Here is an 18,510-nt window from a genome sequence, read left to right as displayed (position 1 = left end):
TAACCGTGTGTGCATGGGTGCTTTAAAATTAAGTACCATCACATCTCATTGCATGGGTGCTTATACAATGAAAAAACGCATTGCACTGCAAATGGCATGCGATACGATCCGCGGGCATGGGTGCATTATAAATTAACTAAGGAAAATCGCATCGCATAGCACCACGTGCACTTTGAAGCACTACAACATACACAAATGCAATACACATTTTTACCACTGGGTGGCTATTGCTCCAATAACCAGCAGAGTGGGTAGCCTGCCTACAGGCAAAACTGGAGAAAGTGCAGGCTTTGTCTGGATGTCTGTGACCACAACAAGGCTAAAGGCAAGCGTCGGTACCTATGGTGGGTCTGAATTAAGAGGCCTATTGTAGTCTAATGGAAAATGGGTACATTTTGCTCCCTGATATCTCGGTCCCAGAGACTCCAGACCAGTCCAGAACAAAGCAGGAGACTCTTGACTTCGCGGGCAGACCGGCCACTAATTTGTGTGATACCCAGGGCCGTCGCCACCACTAGTAGGCAGCTTTAGGCATTTACCTGTGGATGCCGGCCACTGCCGGGGTGGCACTTGGGAGCAGGTCAGCGGTGGGCCCCACCCCGTGGAGCCAAGTAGTATTACCAGGGCCTGGGGTGCTGCGGTGCCTTGCACTGGCACTGGTGATACCACCAAGGGAAATGGAAAAAAACTGCAAGTTGGATCTACTCCAATTGTCCTCCCAGCTAGCATTGGGTATGGAGTTTCTGATTTCCTCTGCAACCGGATGTTTTGGCATGCAGGAACTTATACTAATAAAGATGACACTCGCCGCTGTAGTCTTGTGTATTGAAGTCTGGCAAATACTGTTAATAGCTGAACTGCTCATAATGTGTTATTAAATGTGTTATTAATCGACAAATACCCACACAGGCAGCACAGCGAGATATCAGTACCAATTGCTGTGTATACCACTATCCGGTCATATACAGTAAAAACCTGTCCTCACTTGCAGCATTTGATCTGCACTATCGATTGATATGTTTTGTATACAGGCTGCAGTCTGAAACAACAGCACCGCATGCCGCTTGCACTACAATCCGGCGGAATATAGTTAGAAGCCGTCAGCTTACTTGCGATATATACTCTTTATACTGCTTAACTGACAGTTAGCCACACGGGCAGTGCGGGGAAATATTAGCACCGCTTACCACGAGGACGAACATTTGGCATATAAAGACAAGCTGAAGCTTACTTGTACCCATTTAACGGATTGATAAAGTCACTTCTACGGGCAGTGTGGTGAGACACCAGCATCGTGTGCCGCGTATATTATAACCCTGCGCAACACAGTTGTAAGCTGATAACTGTCAAGTAATTACTTTACTGTTAAGCTTTTCTAGCAAGGGTGGGAACATTTCCCCTGTCAATCAATCCTTATTTACAACTAATGGTTACAAACCTTCATCTTTGACACGTATATAATACAATGTTGCAGAGTACTTCACCCCATGCCACAGAGCTAAGATAAAGGGATGTATTTCTGAACATTGTTAAAAATTGAATTGTTAACCACTTTAATACTGGTCAAAATTCATAGCAGTTAATGAAACTGTTTAAATCCCAAGTGTTTATTAAAGTGTGCCACCTACAAGCCACCTTCTTTCCTTTTTAAACATTGTCACTGTCTTTGTTGCGTCCTTATAGCACTAGTGTCGTATGTTTTTTTAGGTTTATATTTCGCAGTCTTTTAACTATTACCTAATAAAAGTAAATTTTTATTGATCTAGGTGCACCAGATTAGGGACAAACTTTCTCTTTCTTACACATTTAGAGCAGAGTAGGTTACAAGGTGTTTGTGCCACTTACTCACATCGAAAATATAGAGATGCTAAGCTATGATGTCAGCATCGCTGCTATTCTATCTTAAAAGACTTAAGCCTGTCATTTTTGTTAGCACTGAGGTGACAGGCATGGTCACCATTGCTGCAAGTAATATAGTGCAGAATGTGTTAGTGTGAACCGCGCTACTATAGCTTAACCCTATGGATAAATTACACGGGGTGATTTCAGCCCAATTTCGAAGCAACCTGACCAGTTCGCTTAGAAAATGACCCTACATGCTCCGTGTGTATGGGCCAAAGTGATGCATGGCCCCACACGTCGCTATCGCCAGGCGATTAAGATCTTGCCATGCAGGCTAAATCTAGTCAGATCACCAGTAAATTGCTGTAAATCACAGGATCCCACCGATCCCAATCCCAGGATTGGCATCCCTAGCATACATGCTTTGTATGCATTATATTTCCTGGGAAAAAGGATAGCCGTATCACTCAATATGAGTAATTTGAAGCAATACTTACAGCAACAGCTTAAGCACATAAGTATTCTCAATTTCCCCTGTGAGCATGGTTTATTTTTAGCAATGATTATCTGCCTCCAGCAAGACGTGAAAAGCTTTTTCTCTGTATGCTACACAGTGACAAATTACCTTGTAGACAAAAGAACATTTAGGAGAATAACATAGGGAGCGGGCAGATAATGTAAATGATCACCTTTTTGCCAATTTCTGTGTATTTTACAATGGGTATGGTATAACTTACTCACAGTCGGGTTTCTGATGAATATTTCTCCAACATCGGAATTCCGAGTGTCAGGAACCCGACAGGGGGGGGTTTGCGCATTGAAGCCCCTTGTTCCCCGTATTTGTATGCCAAATTACAGTTACTGATGTATGTCCTCTTAAAAATGTGTAATTGTGCTGGTAATAGAATCTGGATTCTTATTAAACAACACATTGGTTGACATGTAATGGGTTGCGAATTTCTGGGGGGTTTTTCAACTATTTTTTTTTTTACACAAAATTGCACATTTCCACGACTAAAAAGTGTACCATATCGCATTTTTTTCCCCCGCAAATTCACATCTCATTAAATATATGAATTCTGGCTAAACAATGCGATTTGAAAAAAATGTTATAAGGTGCGATTTCCGAACCTTACTAAAAACGGCATCCTATTAAATGTCAGCCTACGAGTCTGATTGACCTATAGTAGTTTGCTTTCACTTATATTGTGGAAGGTTAGGGAGTTTCCCAAAACGATTTTGCGCTTTTTGTTTGAGCAGCCCTGTAGATGGAAATGTATACTGTTGGGTTTTGCTAAAAGCAAAGAAATAGTAGGCGCTTATGTAATGGGGAGGGTTGGAGAGGGTGCAGTATAGCGGTGAGGATAGAGGTACCGATAGGACTAGACTAAATAAAAAATGATCGGAAATAGGAATAAGGACTAAAAATAAATGTAAAATTTAAAATTATAAATTAAAATAGAAAAATAAATAAAATAAAATGAAACCGTGCAAAATTGTTTACACTCTTTTTGGAGAGTTTTGAAGGGCAACAGTCCAATTTAAGCGATATTGCTAGCTTACCCTAAATCTAACCTGATTGTAGGTGAGGACGGCAGTGTTTAGCCAATCAGCATCTTCTGTGTGCGGCGGGCGGCTTGGGGTGACGTCACCCGTTTCTCCAGCTTCTGCTTGCGGCGTTCTGCTGTGGCGGGTGGCAGCGTTTCCCCTTGATGTCCTGATGTCCCTCTTAACCAACGCGTTTCACATCCAACAGGCTTGAAAAAGCATCTTGTTGGATGTGAAATGCGTTGGTAAGAGGAACATCAGGACATCAAGGGGAAACGCTGCTACCCGCCCCAGCTGAATGCCGCAAGTTGCGAGCAGAAGCCGGAGAAACGGGTGACGTCACCCCAAGCCGCCCGCTGCACACAGAAGACGCTGAATGGCTAAACACTTCCGTCCTCACCTACAATCAGGTTATAGTTAGGGTGAGCTAGCAATATCGCTTAAACTGGACTGTTGCCCTCCCAAACCCTCCAAAAAAAACAGTGTAAACAATTTGTGCACGGTTTCATTTTATTTATTTATTTTTTATTTTATTTTTATTCCTTATTCCTATTTCCAATCATTTTTTATTTATTCTAGTCCTATCGGTACCTCTATCCTCACCGCTATACTGCACCCTCTCCAACCTTCCTCATTACACAAGCGCCTAGTATTTCTTTGCTTTTAGCAAAACCCAACAGTATTCACTTATATTGTGCAGGTTTTCTTAACTGGGGGTCACCCTGAGGCTCTGTTAAAGAGTTTTTTCTTTACTGTAAAAGGCAATGCCCTGGATCTTTTGCATGCAGAATTACTAGAGAGAATACAAAGAAGGCTCAATGAAACCACAGCTTATGTTTTCTGCTGACCTTCGAAGATCCTTAGATATGTGTTCCTTTCATGATAATAAGTAATAATCATTAATGACTTCTCAGAGGTCCCTAAATATTGCGGCTGTTTTGTGACTAGGGGCCTGATTCAGATGTGATAGCTGGGCTGCGACTCTTCGGAGCCATTCGATCAGGTAAATGCTATTCGCAATCACTCACTATCAAATGGTTTTCCCCCTGTTCACAGCTCTGTTTGAAAGGTTCCTCTATCTTTGGACCTGCAATAGATAACAGGAAAAAAATACCAAAAGGTTTGTTTATATGTAGTTCAATATAGAAATCACCTTATTAACCACCTTATTTGAAAATATTCTTTTAACTGATCAGTCAGTTCAGTGAGGCAGGGGGCAGAGCTGCTGATGGGGAGGGAAATGTGCGGGACGGGGGAGGTTCGACCAGCAGGTCATCAGGTGTGAGGGGCATGGCCAGCGCAATCACGTCCTCGTGGCCACGCCCGCCACTGTGCAGTGCTGGTATTTCAGGCATTACACAGCGGGAGGGCAGGGCTACAATGATGTATGGAGCTTAACATGCAGAGAGTGTTAGGATCAGATGGCCATACACTGCTGCTATACATTGCAGTAGTGTATGGCCAGCTTTAGAGTTGGGCGAGTTGTATTGTTTCTATGCAGGGTAAATACTGACTACTTTATTTTTACACTGCAATTTTGGTTTCAGTTTGAACTCACCTCTAAAATCTAAATCTCTCTGCACGTTTTGATTGCCCCACCTGCAGTGCACATGGTTCTTTTCCATTCGAGAAAAAACTGTGCTTTGCTGTCTAGTCCCATTCAGCGGACCAGGGATACATAAAACAGATTTTACAATTATGAATATTGGCAAATACATTTAACATCACAACATCTATCAAGTATAGCAAAAAATTATCCTGCCAGACCATCAAAGAAGGAGAACATTAAATATACATAGAGAAATATGAAAGTCAGATGAAAAAAGAAGAAATTGTCTGGGTCCTCAATCCTGAAAATGTATAAATACAGTTAAGTGCCAAATGGGGAAGAAACATATTGGGAGGCTCACCAAGGATCCCATAGTTTATAAAAATATTTACTTGATCTAATACACATATCATATATGTGACACAACTGTATGTAAAGGAGACGGCATAAGGTTCTTCCAATTGGCTTCGATTTGTCAAGTCATGGCAAAGATAACGTAGTAATTTATTTTGGTGTCTAGACAATATAGGGAGATATAAGGTGAGGAGGGAATGCTCACCCCAAACAGGTGCTAGGGGAGAGTGATAGCTTCCTGCCATGTACTAAAAATGTTTGGGCAAGTCCACCATATATGTAAAAGAACCCTCATTAGACCATCCCCTCAAACACCTATACGAAACAAAAGGAAACTTGGATTTTAACAGTGAAGGTACATAATACCAACAAAATTATCATTTATATGATTATAATATGATAGTAAAACCGAACCAACACATCTCTAATTTTAACACACATGGAGCTAGAGGCAGCATTGTCTCATGTATAAGACCAATGTTCTTTATCCAAAATAACTTCTAAATCAAGCTTCCAAGCTAATTCATGGGAGTCCTGTGTAATACTCATTTCCTTGTCCAACAAAGTATATAGAGCAAAGGTCAGGTCTCCAGTAGATAAACTCAAATGAATTTAAAGGCCTAATAACTAGAGATGAGCGGTTCGGATTCCATGGAATCCGAACCACTCCGAACATCCCTGGCCCGAGTGCCCACAAGCCACGCTCTTTGTTCGGAAACCTGAGCACGGCAGAACGTTGGAATCTGGCATCGGTTTCTCGCGAGACGCAGAGTCTATAAAAGCTTGGCGTCCCGAGAATTCTGCGCCATTTCACCCTCATGCTCTGCTTGTGTCTCCGGCGGTAAAACTTGTGCTGCTTGCCGGCAGAGCATGGGATGGAATTATCAATCACTTGTCATCGTGGACTCATCAATCACTTGTCATCATGGTCAATATGTCACATCAATTCATTGTTTGTGTGTACTGCACCCATAGTATACTGTCAGAAGGTGCATTTGTTCGGCCTTCATGCAGCTGTTGTTAGCTGCGCATTAAAAACAAATTAAATTAATTGATTGTTCAGCCTTCAAGAAGCGTTATGCAAGCTGCGCATTAAAAACAAATTACATTTTAAAAAATTGTAATCCGTTTTTCTCATCTTTCTTCATTCTTTGTGTGTAGTGCACCCATAGTATACACTTTCAGAAGGTGGGTGTGTGATTGTTCGGCCTCCAAGCAGCGTTGTACAAGCTGAGCATTAAAAACCAATTAAATGTAAAAAAATCCTAATCAATTTTTCTCGTCTTTCTTCATTCTTTGTGTGTAGTGCACCCATAGTATACGCTGTCAGAAGGTGGGTGTGTGATTGTTCGGCCTCCAAGCTGCGTTGTACAAGCTGCGCATTAAAAAACAATTAAATTAAAAAAATCATAATCAATTTTTTTTTGTCTTTCTTCATTCTTTGTGTGTAGTGCAGCACCCATAGTAGACGCTGTCAGAAGGTGGGTGTGTGATTGTTCGGCCTCCAAGCAGTGTTGTACAAGCTGCGCATTAAAAACAAATTATAATAAAAAAAATCCTAATCAATTTTTCTCGTCTTTCTTTTTTTAACTCTGTCCTCAAAAAAAAAAAAAAACATTTTGCTCTTATTTAAATTTTATTAAAAAAATGGAGAACAAACAGCTTGGACCAAATACTCCCGCACCAGCTGCTGCCATCATTCATGGTGACGAATATGGTACTACTACTAATACTAATGCCTTAGCTGATGCTCATCCTCAAACTGGGCAAGGAGAGTTACCCAAAAAGTTTATAAACAAAAAAAAACCTCAAACAGGAATAAAAAGAAAAAGTAAGTTTGTTCCTCCTGTAGATGAAAGAATGAAAATTGCCAGAATGCCATTCACATCACGCAGTGGCAAGGAAAGACTCCGGGCTTGCCCTCTGTCAGTCTTGGGAATCTGCAGCTGCCAGTGAGGCATCTCATGCGTTTGACAAAGACCTTGTCATTCCACTTTCCTAAGTGAGAAAACAGGCCAAACCACTAAGTCATCAAAACAAACTGCGCCTAGGAACAGAAATGTCACAAAGCATTGAGGGGAGTCCAAGTGTGTCCTTGAGTGCTACGTGTGAGCCTAATCTCCCATAGAAGCCGCCTTCCACTCCCGTCGAGTTACAGCAAGAGAATGAGGGGTTGACTCGTGTAGCAGACAATCTCACTACTGAGGAATTGGATATTGAGGATGAGGATGTTGTGTGTGTAAGTGAGGCACAAGTGCAACCATCTGATGGGCATGATAAGACTGCCATTGTCATGCCTGGTCATAGGACCAACAAATGCACATCTTATGTGCGAAATTATTTTCACACCAATTCAGAAAACATTTGCCAAGCCATCTGTAGCCTTTGTGGAAACGAAATAAGTTGAGGTAAGGACATTAAGCATCTCGGAACATCTACCCTATTACGTCATCTGCAGTGAGCTCATGGGAAGTATAGGGATGTGTTCAAAATTGGTGCTGAAAAATAAACATCAACAAGAAGTCCAGCATCAAATGTATCCCTTCTCTTTAGTGGACCCCACCACTTGCGATCTCCACTACCAACACACTCACCCTCAACTTCAGTATCCTCAGTAATGACCAGGTATGGTTCTTCTGATACTACTGTTGTGCTAGAAGAATCCTCCCCTTTCCATGATACTGCAGAAGAATCCTTGATCGAAAGGCCTTCTGTTACTGCTGCTGCTGATGGGGGTAGTTCTTCAACCCAAAAGTGTCCCAAGAAAACCCATTATAATACTTTGAAAAAACAACTGTTCAGCAGTGCTTGGCGAGGAAAAACAAGTATGTCAGGTCCCACCTAGTGGGACAGCGGATCACAGAACCCATGACTGCCATGATCGTATTGGATGTGCGTCCAATATCTGCCATGAATTGTGTGGGTTTCACACAATTAATGGAGGCTGCGTGTCCCCGGTACCAGATTCCATCTCGGTTGCATTTCATCTGGAAAGCCATTCCTGAGCTGTACCAGGACATCAAGTCTAAAGTAATCCATGGCCTGAAAAGTGGGATTGGAGACGGTGTCCACTTAACCACGGATATGTGGACAAGCGGCAGTGGACAGACCAAGGATTACCTGACTGTGACAGCCCACTGGGTGGTTGAATCCCCTCCAGCAGCAGCAGCAGTATGATATAGCAAGCATCACCAGCTCATTCATACTAGGCAGGCTACTCTATGTATCACTGGCTTTACTAAGAGGCATACTGTTGAGAACCTCTTGCAAAAACTGAGAGATGTCATAGCGACATGGCTTACCCCACTTGGACTCACCTCGGGATTTATCATTTCAGATAACACCAGGAAAATTGTGAAAGCATTACAGCTGGGTGAATTCAAACACATCCCCTGTTTTGCTCACAAGATCAACTTAGTGGTTCAGGCATTTTTAAGGAACGACAAGAGTGTGCAAGAGATGTTGTGGGTTGCACAAACAATTTCCGGCATTCCGCACCAGCGTGCAGGAGATTGCAGCAGCTGCAAGATGCATTTAATCTTCCCTTCCATCAGCTGAAGCAGGAGGTGCCCACAAGGTGGAACTGTATATGCTTCAGCGGATGGAAGAACAGCATACAACAAGCCATGACTTTGGGAGAGGAGGGGGGATGTACCTTAGCCCAGCACATTGGAAACTCATATCTGTGCTGTGCAAGGTGCTGAAACCCTTCAAAGTAGCCACCTGTGAAGTGAGTGCCGAGACTGCTAGTTTGAGCCAGGTGGTTCCCTTAATTAGGCTTTTGGAGAATGAACTTGTGAAATTTAAGGAGGAGATCAAACAAGGCCCATGCGCAAAATATGCTGGACTTGTAGATCAAGTCCTTTTTTGTCTTTGACAGGATACATGGGTTGCCAATATGTTGAGAGTGGAACACTACATTTTGGCAACCTGTGCTTGATCCGAGGTTCAAGTCCTATGCTGTGTCTTTCTTTCCAACTGACACAGATCTTACGACATGCAAAGATCTCCTGGTGAGCAAGTTTGCAGCTGAAGTGACGTCTCCTCCTTCAATTTCCTACACAAATCTGCCCCTAAAAATCAGCATTTTCCAAAAACATCTAGTGGGGATGAAAAGCACTGGTCGGGTCTAAGTGATTTGACCAGTATCAGTGACACCTCTAGCGTGACTACTCCATCAGAGACGGTCACCATGCAGAGGTTAGTGGAGGACTATTTTCAGGACAGAGTCATTGTAGCCATGTCAGAGAGTCCTTTCACATACTGGAAAGAAAAAAAGGCAATATGGAGGCCCTTGTATTACTTAAGCTGCCCACCCTCCAGTGTGTACTCGGAGAGAGTGTTCAGCACTGCTGGGAACCTTGTGAGTGATCGTCATCGGAGGCTACTTCCTCAAAATGTTGAAAAAATGATGTTCATAAAAATGAACTACAAATTTCACGAGGAAGACCTTTCCCACCAATTCCATCACAAAACACAGACATCGCTCATAGAGGATTCCAGCAGTGATGGACTGATATTGTGTGGTGATGATGATGATGATGATGATGATGATGACTCCAAGGATGTACACACTGATGAGAGTGAATATTAGGATGGGGAATGATGACATCAGTCAGTCCTGTACCTTATTGTGTGAACCAGCATGTTGTAAAGTAAGTAAAATGCAATTTTGTCATTACAGTCACAGGTTTGGCAGTCCCTCTGGCTGAAATGACTGGTTTGTTAAGTGTGCAATGTCCTATTTACAACCTAAGGGTGGGTGGGCGGGCCCAGGGACAATTCCACCTTGCCCTCTTCATTTTCTTGAGATTCTTCTTATATGATGCGCTATTTTGAGTATTGCTTCTTTTGTTGTGGGGGTCCAAACGAACCAGTAATTTCAGTCACAGGTTTGAGGAGAAAGAGAAGGTTGCTACTCGCACAGGACCCTCATAAATGTTGAGGGTGATGGGTGGACCCCCAGGTAATGTATACTGTAAGTATTTCTACGTAAAGTTTGTCAGGGGTGTGCTACCACTGGACACGAAAATGTACAATTTGACAAAGAGGAAGAAGAATGTCCTGGTGTGGTGCACCTTAGAAAGATTTCAAACTAATAAAAATTAACTTTTATTGATAATATTAAGAGAGCGAAATATAAAAAAAACACAAACAAGACATAAATGTGTTTAAAAAACGGCGGCTCTCCGACTCCACACTGTTTTTGACTGTGTATCAAAATGTAAAGGTTTATGACTTTTTAACAGGTATTAATAGCCGACACTCTTAACCGTAATAGGTTTTATTTTAGTATCCTGGCACCAGGATACTAAAATAAAACCTATTACGGTTAAGAGTGTCGGCTATTAATACCTGTTAAAAAGTCATAAACCTTTACATTTTGATACACAGTCAAAAACAGTGTGGAGTCGGAGAGCCGACGTTTTTTAAACACATTTATGTCTTGTTTGTGTTTTTTTATATTTCGCTCTCTTAATATTATCAATAAAAGTTAATTTTTATTAGTTTGAAATCTTTCTAAGGTGCACCACACCAGGACATTCTTCTTCCTCTTTGTCAAACAGTCACAGGTTTGACAGTCCCTCTGGCTCAAATGACTGCTTTGTCAAGTGCGCAATGTCCTATTTACAACCTAAGAGTGGGTGGGTGGTCCCAGGGACAATTCCATCTTGCATTTCTTTTTTTTGCCATTATGTGTTTTTTGAGGCCTACTTTTTTAAACTGCCATCCTACCCGTTGCTGCAGTGACACTCCTAGATGAGCCATGTGTTTGTGCCGCACACTTGTGTGGCTTAGCATAGTTATCCAGCTACTTCTGTCCAACTTACAAATAGATCCCTCATATGAAGATTCACTGGCACACCCCATATACTAAAAGGGATATAAGGAAGGGGGGTGGTTATGTCTGGTCAGTAGGTCCTTTGGAGCTCTGCAGTGCAGATATTGCATTGCTGCACGAAATGCCCACTGCTCCTCGGCTGCACATCGTAAACACGATCAAGCCAGATAGGGTCTTATTTGGTGTTAAACGACATGTACAAAGGATGGAAGCCCTTGTTTTCTGAACAGGTACAGCATACAGCTCCAACCCAGGGGTAAAAGTGGTCCTAGAGAGGCGGGGGAACTCTCTTCCATCTGCCACTTAATTACCCCCTCCACCCATTAGGCAATGTATTGAAAGACGAGTGGTAATAATCACAGAGTTGTGCAGTGAGATTATTATATGGATCGCTTTTTGTTATAAAATTGAATTATTATATGAATAATGCACTATTTTTTTTTGATCATTGCTTCTTTTATTGTGCGTGGCAATTCCATCTTGCACCTCTTTTTATCCATTATGTGCTTTTTGGGGCCTAGTTTATTTTTTTATTTTTTATAGGGGGCTTATTGGGTATTAAACTGACAAAAACAGATACACACTTGCAGAACAAGTCAGTGCTGCACGAAATGCCCACTGCTCCTCTGCTGCACATCCTAAACACGATCAAGCCAGATAGTGGTCTTTTTGGGGCCTAGTTTTTCAAACTGCCATCCTGTCTGCCGCTGCAGTGCCACTCCTAGATGAGCCACGTGTTTGTGCCACACGCTTGTGTGGCTTAGCATAGTTATCCAGTTACCTCGGTACAACCTTTTGCCCTAAAAACAAAATTGTGAGGTGTAAAGAGGTCAACATTGTCTGGAAAAGGCTGGAAATTAATGTTATAAAGGTTAATATTACTCTAGGGACAAAAAAAAACCAGCAAAAATTACATGATTTGGGTGTTTTTTGATCTTTAAAAAAAAAAAAAAAGATTTTCACCACCGCTCGACAAAGCCAAATCCAAATCTCAGCGACGAATCCAAATCTTCAGCCCCGGCGCTCATCCCTACTAATAACTAGGACAGAACTAATCTTATGGGGCATGCACACGGTGTGATAGCAACTATTGTTATGGACTATTTAGTCCATATTGGTAAAAAACATAGTACATATCGCACTGTGTGTATTCATGATGCGATGCGCGACCCCTGCAGGGTCAGTAGCGCAAGAAAATATAGACTGTGCAGGCACCTCAATTTTGACTATAAAGTGTACAATCTATAGTATAGTCGAAATTGTATCAAGCCGAAATCGTACATTATCAAAATTGTATCAGGCCAAAATCGTACATAGTCAAAATTGCACTGTGTGCATATGCACCTTTAGAATTCAAATGTTTGACATGCCTATAGACAAAAGAACCGCTCTTCCTTAAATTTCTGAGAATTGAGGGAAAATTAGATCAGTGGCCATGTTATTTACTGTAAATAAAACATGTTTTTCAGCTGCCAGGCAGTGAAGAAGGATGTACATATACCAAGGGGAAAAGCAGGATTCTGCATAATTGGGGGGTATTCAATCCCACACCACAATTTCCGACGGGGGAATGCTGTCTTTCCTGACAGCATTGAACAGACATCTCAGCAAAATGAGCCCGACTCTAAAAGCAGTCAGCTCGTTTTGCCAAGAATGGCCGTGGACCCCTTTTCGGCACTCAGCAGGCAGAACATTGAATCCCGCCTGCAGAGATGCAGTCATGCGGGCTGAGAATGAGACCGCGTCACGACTGTCGGGCCAGCCGAACAGTCTTGACCTGGGATTGAATACCGCCCTTGTCTATTAACAAAGTCCCAGGTAGCCAATGAGCTGTGCATCCTTGGGAGCCATAAAAGAGAAGAGACAGCTGACAGACCCAACTCCTTATTTTCAATGGCGACACAGACATTCATCATATCAAGATTACACCACTGCCTGCAATCAGCAGGTTGCGTGGCATATTAATATTTCTTGAAATCAGGAATACCCAGTCCACCCCCTCCAGTGGGGCACTGAAGTAGATGTAATCTAATTCTGGGATATTTATGGATCCATATAAATTGAGGTTTGGTGTTGAAGGAACTTAAAAACATAGGGGAAATGTATTTTGGAAGAATTTGAAATACTGTAAATAGAAGAGCCAAGAAAGGCCTCTTATCTTAACTACCTACCTATCCAGGAAATAAAATAACTAGACCAGGTGTAGAGATCAGATTTAATGCTGTCCAACCAATGGAGAGCATTATCTTGGAATAGTGGTTAGTGAATGTAGGTTATGAAGACACCTAAATGTATTAGATTCTTTTTATGTCATGTATGGGAAAGAGATGCCGCTAGAGTCTGTTTAAGATATATGAAAATCTAGAACATTTTCATAACATTGATTTCATATCCCGAGTGGCTAGCGTATAAGTCTGTTTCAGAAAAGAGAGGTTTAAGGGACTTAGTGGGGTTAGTAAGGGAGAGTAAGGTATCATCTGCCTAAAGCAGAATTTTCACAATGCATCCGTGCCGCCAGGGGGTCCATGGCTAAAGCAAATATTAAGGGAAAAAGTGGCAGCCCTACCATTAGCAGAATTGGCATTATTGACCATAACACGCACTGTCCTGAAAACAGTGTCCTGAAAACATTAAAAATAAGGGACAAACTATACAAATGAATGCTTTCTCTGGTGTAAATTTACTAAGATGGGAGTTATTTTGAAGATGTGATGTTGCTATGGGTAACCAATTTTGCTTTTTGTTTGTGTCTTTTGTCAATATCGACACTGTGCATGTCGACCTATTAACTATCCACCTATAATCTGGATACCGACACCGGCTATTTATTTTTGCATGCTCCCAGCATTTTTTACATTGCCATTAATGTTTCTTGTGCTGGACATCTGCTATTGTAAATGTCTGTGATCAACCATGCCAAGATTTCTAGTTGCCCGTTCCAGCATATACCTGTTCTACTATGAACTCATATATTTGTGCATACAAATAGAGGGACTTTATATTAATCAACAGGTTAACACCCTTTTTTTTATTCATTTAGCAGGGACATTCTTTTTCTCTGCCAGTATCATCACTACCACGATGGACTGAGATACTGCCTGCATTATAATTTACTAAACTGAGACTATGGCCCTTATTCTGATCGATGCGGATATTCCCGCTTGCGTACGGGCCGCCGATGTTTATCTGCTGCGCATGTGCAGAGGTCACTCTGCGCATGTGCAGGCGATTTCGCCGCAAGGATTCTCTATACGCCGCACAGGGGGCGTAGAGGGGCGTGAGGGGCTACTTATCCTCATTACCCTATGCATACGCCCCGCGTTTCATGGGCGTTCCCATGCAAACGCGGGGCGTATGCATGGTAATGAGGCCGTGACGCGTGGGTACGGGGCGGGCATCTGACATCGCCGGATGTCAGCTGCCCGCCCCCATACAAGATTTCACACGGACAAGTGTCCATGTGGTCTTGTGTTGCGGGACCTGGTGGAGCGTGCGGCCCTGCATTCGATGTTCGGCGACCATCGAATGCAGGGGCTGCTCCCACCATGGAGGAGGCGTATCCCCGTCCAATTTCATGCGGATCGCCACATATCCGCGTACGGACGGCAGGTGGCGATCCGTATGGAAGGCGGGGATTCGCCTGCACGGTCGCGGCCGCATATTCTGATCGGGCCGCACCGATCAGAATAAGGGCCTATAAGCTGTATTCATAGTTGAAAGCAAAATCTTACTCAAATGGCCAACACCATGTTGCACTGCAGATGGAGTAAACGTAACATGTGCAGAGAGAGTTGGCACCTTCGTTCACATCAATGGTACTTGGTGCCCCATGGCTTGCATTGACTGCCTAGCAGTGGCTTCCCATTGGGTGCATTCCCTGCTAATCACTCCCCTGCTTTTGTGTTATCCCTTTTTGGCTTGTATGGACTGTATTGGCTTTTCTCTACCAGAGGTAGACTTCAGAACTGCCTCGCTCTACTGATCGAACCTAAGCATCCAATTGACATTAGCTGTCGGTCACCAAGAGGAAAGGCCAGGGAGCTGGAAGGAGCTCACCCAAAATCCCCCCTGCCGGATAGGCAAGGAGCTACCACTGGATGTAATTGTACTCCAAATACAAACTAGTTGTAAACCATTTCGGTGTTCAGTAAAATTGGCTACAATGTATCTGGTAAAATAAATTTGAGCTGCTCGTTTTATAGAATCTCGATTAGTGGAATAAAAATACATTCAATACGCATCACAATTTGCCTGGCACAAGTGAGCCACCATGTCCTATGCAAATCAGTTAGCATTGGATGTCTTAGCGGCAATATGAGGACTGAATTTGTATATGAAGCACAACGCAACTTGCCATGGGAAAAAAGCCACCAGCACTTTGTATGCAGATTCAATGATTCAGGTGCATATATGTCGGATATTGTTCATCGTGTTGTGACTGAGATGCATTTTTGGCAACAAACATCTGGCGCACCTAGAGGAGTGGTTTGGCGCAACTGTGACAATGGTGTATGAGAACAACCCAGACAATTGTTCAACATCGTCCTTACTGGTGATAATCTCCCTATTTCAGTCAAAGTCACTCAGTGTATGTATCGAAGCTGCCATTTGTGGTGTGTTAGGTGCAGACTTGGAAATTCAAGGTGATTGTTGCACTTGGTGTTAATGTTCAATCAGCGCAGGCAGCAATGAGAGTTGCTATTTATTTGTTTACAGTTTCTTGTATAGCGCAGCATATACTGTTATGCTTTATCCTATTGGTGCTGTCAATAAAAGTATGTTACTGTAGCTAATGCTTTGCAGGTTGGACAGACTTCTCCTAAGCCAACTTCCAATAACTCTTCAAGTAAAATGTTGAATGCACATTATTGTTTAATATCTTGGCATTATTTAATGTTATCATTTTTTATTTTTTAGATGTTGGTGAAGACCTTCTAGAAATGTGCGAGAGAAATGTGACCCTAAATAGATGCCTCACAGAAGCCACAGGTTGTAGTCCGTCATTGTGTATGATTTGTGTAGTTTACTTTTGTATGATATGTTAAAAAGGATTTAATGAACAACAGGATTTTTTTTATTTCTGACACTCATCTTCTCTCGTTATTTTCTATTCAACCCCCCTCTCTTCCCTGTCTATTAATTCTTGCCCCTCTTACCCCCACCCAAATCTAATCTGTTATACCCCTTTTTCACCAAAAACCCTGGTCGGACCCTGGTCTTTGAATGCTGGAGTTTCCAGGATCTGACCCTGCTTTATACCCTATTTACACAGCACTTCGACCTGGGTCGGACATAGGTCTGCACCATTTACACTGAACCTGGGTCAGCCCTGCTTTTTCTTGTGGATGTAATTAGAAATGCTTGCTCGTTGCCAGGGGTGGTGAAATTGCTCCTTGTCAGTGGTGGTTAAGTTGCTCGTTGCCGGGGGAGGGGGGGTGAAATTGCACGTGGGGAGGGGGTGAAATTGCTCATTGCCAAGGGGCAGGGCCATCTTGAGAGCATTATATGTATGTGTGTGTATATATATATAACCAGATATGGGGGGTCCCCTTTCTGCGCTCAAGGACTATGGAGCAGCCCCTCTGAGGGATCTTCTGTTAGGTAAGATCCAAGGAATAGAAATGAAAAAAAGAGTGGGGTTTCAGAGGGCGCTAATGTTCCACAACAATTTCAATAAAAAATGGTATTTATTACAACCACATTTAAAAATTATCGTAAAAAACACCTACTTGGGTGTGATATTCACACATAAACAACAGATATACAACTCTGGTGAGACATTGCAAATCACAATTGGATCGATGACACTGGTGGTATAGTCAATTCAGAATGGAAGGCCCAACACGTTTCGTCATATTCATGACTTCATCAGGGGCAGTGGAACAATTGAAACAACTGCAATTCATAATACAAACAATAAATGAATACAGAAAATATAAGTGCACATACCAGTCAATAAGAATTTTTTGGCAGAATACACTTGAAGGTAAAAAACAGGTTTCAGAGGAGGAGGAGGAAAAAGCACACGAACTGGACTAAGTGTAAGGATGTCACCATTAAAACCCATAATGGATGGAATCACCAGTTTGAGGAAAAATGGAATTGTGTGAAAAATAAGAACACATACCTATAGTATTCTGAAATAGGTATCGAGTATCCAGAGTGAATTTCTCAAATTAAGCCAGAAAGATGATTGTTCAATACACACGATTGTTCAAATAGAAGCTACATGCAAATTTAACAATACATGAGTATGTAGCCATTTGTAAATAGTGAATTAAACACATTCATAGCCTGGAGGATCTCAGTGCAAATTGTATGACAAAAGTGAATAATCTGTCTAAACAGATGCTTGAAATGAGATCCAAAATGTCAGAAATTGAAGGCAGGCTACGCAGGAACAATCTGCGATTCGTGGGACTACCTGAGCACGTAGAGGGGAACGAGCCAGTTGAATTTCTGGAAAAATGGCTATTGGGGGTGTTTGGCAAAACTGCCTTTTCATCCCACTTTGTGGTAGAACGGGCCCACCGGGTCCCCCCTAGGCCTCCTCCTCCGGGTGCTCCTTCATGCACCCTCATTGCAAAATTTTTGAACTTCCAGGACAGAGACACAATACTCCGTTTAATTCGCTCAAAGGGACAGTTGGAATATAATGGAAATAAAATCTCTGTTTTCCCGGACTTTGCTATGGAAGTGCAGAAGAGCCGTGCAAAATTTATTGATATAAAGAGACGGTTGCGGGACTGTAACATAAAATACTCTATGACTTTCCCAGCAAAACTCAGAATCATACATGATGGAGAGACTCAATTTTTCGCTTCCCCAGAAGATGCAGCTAAGTGGCTCGATAAAAGGGTCCCCGGCCCTAAGCAAATGGCCACCAGCTAATACTATCTGCTAGTAATTTAAAATTAATAATGTCGGAGAGCTCCCCCTACCTTGGTGGTTAAGGGTTCTTATTTTTTATAGCCCGACAACAGGAGCGCTTTGTCTGTTCTTCTATACTTTTTTTTTTCCTTTTTTTTTTTTTTCCTTTTTTTTTTGTTTCCTTTTTTTTTTTTTTTTTTTTTTTTCTTCCTTTTTAGGGGGGGGGGGGGGCGGGGTGGCGATTATGGGTATCTTAAGTATGCCAGCCAGGGGATGGTATACGGGGAGGTGGGGAGGGGGGGGGGGTCTTCGGGATTATTGTATTGTGTTTCTTGTACTGTTATGTTGTACTACAGCCAGGCCCAGAAAGAGTTTATTGGTGGCGACCCTTCCTTTTGGTAAGGGATGGATGTGCACGGAAGGAGGATGAACGGCAGACCTATAATGGTTTAAATTTATTTAGATCAAATCCATGGTTAAATTAATCGCGTGGAATGTGCGTGGC

At 42.4% G+C, this 18,510-nt stretch overlaps 1 protein-coding gene across 6 annotated transcripts in view; it reads left to right on the top strand.

Moving 5' to 3' along the window:
• The window catches only part of METTL22 (methyltransferase 22, Kin17 lysine), a 209,018-nt gene that overhangs the window by 107,822 nt on the left and 82,686 nt on the right, over window positions 1-18,510 (top strand). For 5 of the 6 annotated variants that reach the window (XR_014450768.1, XR_014450769.1, XM_083153385.1 and 2 more), the window contains one exon: window positions 16,053-16,124. The exons of the other annotated variant lie outside the window; for it this stretch is intronic. Coding sequence is in view for 3 of the 5 variants with exons in the window: in XM_083153385.1 (XP_083009511.1) it covers window positions 16,053-16,124 (72 nt within the window). In the remaining 2 variants the exon portion in view is untranslated. The remainder of the gene's footprint in view (window positions 1-16,052; window positions 16,125-18,510) is intronic. 6 annotated transcript variants of the gene reach the window in all.

The sequence above is a fragment of the Crinia signifera genome, chromosome 7, assembly GCF_055691185.1.
Source record: "Crinia signifera chromosome 7, ASM5569118v1, whole genome shotgun sequence".
NCBI classification, from domain to species: domain Eukaryota; kingdom Metazoa; phylum Chordata; class Amphibia; order Anura; family Myobatrachidae; genus Crinia; species Crinia signifera.
The sequence above is the reverse complement of the archived record's forward strand: the minus strand, read 5'-3'. Positions and strand labels throughout refer to the sequence as shown.